This window comes from Pinus tabuliformis, chromosome 2_2, assembly GCF_031772625.1.
Source record: "Pinus tabuliformis cultivar Carrire ecotype Pingquan chromosome 2_2, CPIR1, whole genome shotgun sequence".
Taxonomy (NCBI): Eukaryota; Viridiplantae; Streptophyta; class Pinopsida; order Pinales; family Pinaceae; genus Pinus; species Pinus tabuliformis.
Genome location: NC_142300.1, coordinates 527,387,759 through 527,394,548, shown reverse-complemented (window position 1 = coordinate 527,394,548; position 6,790 = coordinate 527,387,759). Strand labels below are relative to the sequence as shown.

Below are 6,790 nucleotides of genomic sequence, written 5' to 3'. Positions count from 1 at the left end.
TAAGGAAATATTTGATCCATTCACTGCTTGACACATGCCATTTAAAATAATAATAATAATATTAAAAAAATTATTTCAATGTGGACTACAAAGTAGCTTAAATCCATCTTAACTAAGATTTTAAAAAGAAAATGAACAAATGGATGTTATGAAAGGGATTTTTATGAACCAGTATTGGAAGGAAAAATGGTATGCACGATTGTTTCTAGGGTTCACCCGCTATGCCTCTCTTTACTAGATGTCGCCACCTGCCAGGAGTTGGCTTCCTTGTTGGGGAATGGTTGAACAATGGAGACTGGTTTTTCTGCTTCAAGATATGGCTGAGGAGGATTGGCTCGTCTTATTTCATGGCGGGAACAGAGTTTGGCTCAGGAATGAAGGTGGGGCAAGTCGAATATGGGATCTAGATGTCTTGAGAGCAATGGGTCGGATTTGCCAACAAAGTTATTATTTTTAGCTCCCTGTGCCCCCTGTGTTGTTTTTTAAAGTCTGATATGCCTTCTAGACAACAGGGTTAAGGAAGGCCTCATACCACGATTTTAAATGATCTCGTTTCCTCTGTGCGCACTGATTTTCCCTTTGGGTTATGCATCATGTGTGCCCTGGGATGTGAAGGCTCATAGTATATTTCAAATTTTCATAAAAAACATGAGTGGGAAGTCCTGCTCTATATAGACCAATAGACTTGCCTTTTTCTCCTCTATAAAACAATATATTGAGAAAAAGTGGGGGTTTCCTACTATATTTCAAAGTTTGCAATATGAAGGGAAGGTACTCAATGATTCTTTCCAGATCCAAAACTATAACATTTCAAGGAACTCAACATTAATCCTGAACTCAAGGTTGAGAGGAGGAGCTTCAGGACCCAGGAAACAAAATGGGAAAACTAACTCTTTCAAAGATGTTATGAAAGGGTAACCTTCTTCTCCAACAGAACAAATACAAAGCAATCTAGGTCCTTACATTGTTGACCAGATGGAGCATACACCTGCACTAGAGGTAAACATTCTAGAGGTAAATTCACTATTCACCGCTCTTTAATCCAAGGCAGTTATTTTTAGATTTAATGGTTTCTGGCCCAAATCAGAAGCCTTCCATTAGTGGATTTTTTCTACTTGGACACACAATTGTGACTTTTATTTATGCTCCAAAGGGTTTTTTATTGTACAATTTGATACATAGAAGGATATGGATTTTGCACTAAATGAAGGGCCATGATTTTGGGGTAGAGAAGGGCTCATTATTACTCCATGGTTTCTAGAATTTGATGCAACAAATATGGTCATCACTACATTTCCGGTATGGGTGAGACTCCCAAACCTCCCTATTCCTTTTGGCATGATCAAGTCTTAGAGGGTATTGGAAATATTTTGGGCAAGTTCAAAAAAAGAGACATAGAAAGAAATATATAAAGGTATGTTTACCTTTGCCAAAATATGCATGGAGATTGACCTCAACAATGGCTTATTGGATCATATAACTTTAAAACATAAAAAAATTCAATGGTCACAAACTTTAGACTATGAGAACACAACATTCAGATGTCGTTTTTGTTTTCAAACATGACATCTTCAAGATGTTTTCCCACAAGCTAAGAAAAACCCAAAAAAGAAAAAGATTCACAAGCCAAAGGGATGGCAGTTTTCAGAACCACATCTCTCTGAAGAAGAAGAAGAAGAAGAAACCACGAAAAATCCAACAAAATAAGAACATGGAGGCACATAGGATGAAAATGCTTCACAACAACATTTTGTAGCATTCCAAGATATAGACCAATAGATAAATATGACATACAAAGAGGATGACATGGTGGGCACAAAACGTGTCCACATCTCAGAAAGCTCAGATTCAGATAAAGAGCATCCTTCAGAAACTGTTGGGTGTGATTTGGCTCTAGTCCCAGTGGATCTTAAAGGTGGGAATTGGAAACAAGTCCAGAAAAAGAAAGGAAAGAAGGGGAAGACAAGTGATGCCAACATTACTTGATCTTTCCCCATGTATATTATTATCTTTTTATAGTTTTTTGTATTTTATTTTGTTGTTTTTTGCTGTAGGTTCCATATATACTGATGCACTAGCACAATGATCGACCCTTTTTGTAGTTCTCATAGAACAACTTATACTATGGGCCGGTTTTTTTTGTGGACATATATTAGTTTTTTTATAGCCTCATGTGGGGACATGGCAGTTTCCAAGGAATGCACATAGGAGTGCATATGCAGTATGTATTTTTGGACCTTTTTTTATAAATGAATGAAAATATGAGGTTTTTTTCGAGGAAAAAAAACTAAGATTTAAAATGATCCAAAAAATAAGTGAACACCTTTTATCTCATCATTTTTTTCTAATCTTAAAACAAAAAACAAAAAAACAAAAAACACCGAGAAAAATTGTATCCCTCATAAAACCTAGTAAAACTGGAATTAAGATATATATAGTATATAATAGTTGGGTTCAAGCCCCAAGGGTTAGCTCAATTGGTCAAGTACTCATGGCATAAGCACCTCTCTATGAGAGCTCACAGTGTCAATTCTCCTCGACACCATCGGGGTTAGGCTTTGAAATGAGTAGGCTCTAACGGAGACCGTTCCTATGGATATAGTGGTCACCAACTTTGGAGTCCATGAAGCACATTAGAAAAAAACAAATAAATAATAATTAAATTTTGCATAATTTTAAATCAATTACTTTTACTTTCATTACAAAATATCATTAAATCTATTTAATTAAAAAATAATTAAACAAAATATTTCTCCAACAAAAATATCTAATTACTTAATATTTATATTATTTATTTAACATATTTAAAAAACAATCTAACTTTTTCATTTTTATATTGAAAATATATCCTTATTCATACTTACCTAATTAAATAAAACAATAAAAACATAAATCATAATTAGTAAACTATAAATCCATTTCATATAATGTCCAACTATCTTATTATCCCAAGAATATCTAATTACTTAATATTTATATTATTTATTTAACATATTTAAAAAACAATCTAACTTTTTCATTTTTATATTGAAAATATATCCTTATTCATACTTACCTAATTAAATAAAACAATAAAAACATAAATCATAATTAGTAAACTATAAATCCATTTCATATAATCTCCACCTATCTTATTATCCCAAGACGCTTCTACTTCGCCTATTTGCCTCCAACCTGATGAAACAGATATGCCATAACAATAAATTTAATCGGTAAACCCATATTAACACTGATATCATATTAAATTTTTACTGTGCTAACCAGTTTGTTGGCTTCTCTCACGGGGAAATGCACGGTCAACAAAAAAACATTGGTAAGCCCACTTCTTTGTCACCACCTAACTTTGCTCTTTTCAACAATGTCACATGTAACTCCACATTTTTCCTCCTCATTAACATCCCTCTCGTCGGCTGGGGCGTTACTTTCCCTTACCATCTAATCGCTCAATTTTCCCTAATTTTGATTGCAGTGTTAAGTTATTAAGCATGTTACATTATATAGAAAACTCGCTTGATTAATATATAGATAAAATTCTACTGATTACTGGTTCCCCAATCCCATTTATGTCCACACAAAAAAACATCTATATACAAGAACAACAATGCATATACATGATTCATCTAGCAGCATTCTAGAATCAAAAAATACAAATAAAAACAATGCAGACACATGATCCACCTAGCCAACTTAGTAGGCTGGCGAGAAACATGAGATTGATTCATTTAACTCATTTTTTCTCTTGGCATGCAAAGCCTTGCATTAGTTGACAAAAAAAAAATGAAAATCCCATGATTTAGAGTGGGATACCAGCAAAGCTTGTTCGAGGATGGTGCCGTTGCACTGATCACAATTGACATTCAGTAAGAAATGTGAGACCAATTCACATTTAATGGCATTGCCCAGAATCCATCCATCAGTTAACGTATCATTTATGTTTGGTGGCACACAGAGGGGTAGTGCTCCAACTTATTCATTTGTACCCCCATCGTAGGCTGATTGCCACTATATAAATGTAGGTTTGGACTCCATAGCAATCCACCAACAAATTTTCTTGAGAATCTTGAATTGCTGCATAGATTGTGAATATGGCTGCCCACCTGAACTCAATTCTCCCTTACACTGGCAGATGGGAACTAAGCATTTCAGTTTTCCTCTCTTGTTTGCTAATTCTTTTAGTCAATCAAGAACATATAGTCAAGGTGGTCTTAGCAGCTAATTCTGAAGAAAAGCCAGCTGTGCCATCTACGCCTGGTGTTCCTATGATGAATTATCTCAGGACTATGAAGTTTTCAGAAGGCTATGCCAATCTATGGGGTTCCCAACACCAAGAAGTTTCCCAAGATGAGTCCTCAGTAACACTAACATTAGACAGATCATCTGGTAACACACCTCTCTTCCCTTTTCATGTCTGAAAACGAACATGGCTTTAAATTCATTTATTTTAATCTAAAACTATGTGATACGTTGTCTGCTGTTGTTGACAGGTAGTGGGTTCAAGTCTAAAGAAGCATACATGTATGGTTTTTTCAATGCTGCTGTTAAACTTCAGGCCGGTTACACTGCAGGAATCATCACTTCATTCTATGTAACTCTCTCGATTTTGTTGAATTTGTTTTTTTCAATAAAACTGTGTAGATTTTTTTTTTTAAAGGTGATGGAAATATGGTATTAAATCAAAATCCGCTCTTAGAGTGTTGATTGCAGAGCAATGAAGACAATGAAAATTCTTAGAGGCTCAGCGGTTTTACTATCTTAAAGGACATGTTTTATTTGGAGGTGTAGATTTTCCAAAAAAAACATGTAGATACACATAAAATTTATACTGGGTAGCAACTCATTGTTAAGGAATAGTTGTCATAGAAGGAATACCATTTCTCATTAGGACTCCTGCTTCCAATTTTACACTTTTATTGGCAAGATCATCTGCTGTAGAATTGTTCATTCTCAGCCCATGAAAGAAACTAATAGTAGAGAAAGGCTGTTTCTGATTTCTGATTTCTGATTCGATCCATAATGGTTAGCTACATACAAACCTTAGGCAAAGATCCATGAACAAGCTCATGGATAACTACATGCAAATCTCCCAACACCACCAAATCTTTGATGTTTTCTTCTTTAGCTAGAATAAAAGCTTGAAATAATCTATATTTCTCAAAAAATGTAGTTGTCTAACCTCACTGTACTTAATTTCAATTTTCCTACCAAAATTAAGGCTAACCCCTTTAAAAATAACCCAATAACACCTGCTGCCCTAAACGAAAAACTATATAGATTATAGAAAACATCCTATATCATGTTTGTTTTTGTGGTGGAAGCTCCACCATTATCAAAAACACACAAAACTTTATAGGTATTTTCTACTTTTGTTCAATGCATCAATTGATGAATTAACTGAGTAGAAATTGATTCAGGTGATGGTGAGTCTAATCTGTGTTGTATAATTATGATTTTTACTCAGCTGTCAAACAACCAAGTTTACCCAGATTGGCATGACGAAATAGACATAGAGTTCCTGGGAACAATCCCTGGGGAGCCTTACACACTCCAGACCAACGTCTATGGAAACGGGACAGGAGACGGAAGCCATATCATAGGCAGGGAACAGAAATTCCATCTCTGGTTCGACCCTACCGAAGACTTTCATAACTACACAATTCTTTGGACACCTCGTCAAATCCTGTATGTACAATGATTTTTTTTGGTTTAATGTTTACGATGTGAGATGTATTCTGTATTCTGATGTAAGTGTTTTTATGACCATTTGTATTTATTAATAGTGTTTATGACTATTTGCATTTATTAACTATTTACAGATAGTGTTTATGACTATTTGCAAGGATTACACCATACTCCCATTCCTGATTATTCTCATCATTTTCTTGATTTGATAATGACAATGAAATTACCATCATTTTCTTGACTTGATAATGACAGATCATGAAATTACTCTGTTCCTACTGTCTGGTATTGCAGGTTCATGGTGGACAGTATTCCCATCAGAACATTTCCTAGGGTGAAGAGCCTGGGAGTGATTTACCCTTCCAAACCAATGTCAGTTTATGCAACTATATGGGATGCTTCTTCATGGGCAACAGATGGGGGAAGATACAAAGCCAATTACAGTTACCAGCCATTCCTCTCCACATACACAAACTTCATCACCGTGGCCTGCCCTCCAGTATTGAAGGACGAACTTTACAATCTGGATAATCAGTACTGTTCGCAAGGCAGAGTTTTGGACTGTAATTTCCCTCCCGAGCTCAACCAGTACCAGCTTCAAGCTCTGGATGTCGTACAAAAGAATTACATGGTCTACGATTACTGCCAAGATTTTAGGCGATATCCCAAGGGCTCGATGCCTGAATGTTCTGCAGTGCCCACTTCTTCCATTACCTCTGCTACTTCCAAGCGTTCAATAAACCTCCCATGAGTGAGCGAGCAGGAATTAGATCCATGTTTTCGATCTGAATTATCTATTAATAAATTGAAATTGGGAGTGCAATCATGTATTTCATAAATTATACATAATAATTAACAGAGCTTGCTATACCAGGAAATCTTTATTTGCTCTTTCATCTTATTCGACAAGGATTCTCAATGTTGATACCCAGTCAAGAAGAAAAAAAAATTCGATTCAGATTTTTAAGAACAGTTTTCTCAAATTTATGGCTTTTCACAATTATGCTTCCCAAAAATAGTAAAGTGGGTTTTCTTACAGCAAGTGAAATGCAAACATTCTTGACATTTTAACAAATGAACCTTGATAACTATGACTTTCTTGTGAGTCCAA

At 35.2% G+C, this 6,790-nt stretch overlaps 1 protein-coding gene across 1 annotated transcript; it reads left to right on the top strand.

Annotated features, from left to right (window-relative positions):
* The first annotated feature begins 4,085 nt into the window (after positions 1–4,085).
* LOC149193674 (putative xyloglucan endotransglucosylase/hydrolase protein 32) lies at positions 4,086–6,430 on the top strand. The gene is made up of 4 exons (XM_089407397.1): positions 4,086–4,380; positions 4,485–4,585; positions 5,459–5,679; positions 5,974–6,430. Exons 1-4 carry the CDS (start codon positions 4,086–4,088, stop codon positions 6,428–6,430), a joined length of 1,074 nt encoding a protein of 357 aa, XP_089263523.1.
* The last annotated feature ends 360 nt before the right edge of the window (positions 6,431–6,790 follow it).

Excerpts from the sequence above, each read along its gene's own strand:
- LOC149193674 (XM_089407397.1), top strand. The coding sequence starts at position 4,086 with ATGGCTGCCCACCTGAACTCAATTCTCCCTTACACTGGCAGATGGGAA. Across the intron at positions 4,381-4,484 it reads AACATTAGACAGATCATCTG|GTAGTGGGTTCAAGTCTAAA; the intron begins GTAACACACCTC and ends TGTTGTTGACAG. Across the intron at positions 4,586-5,458 it reads GAATCATCACTTCATTCTAT|CTGTCAAACAACCAAGTTTA; the intron begins GTAACTCTCTCG and ends ATTTTTACTCAG.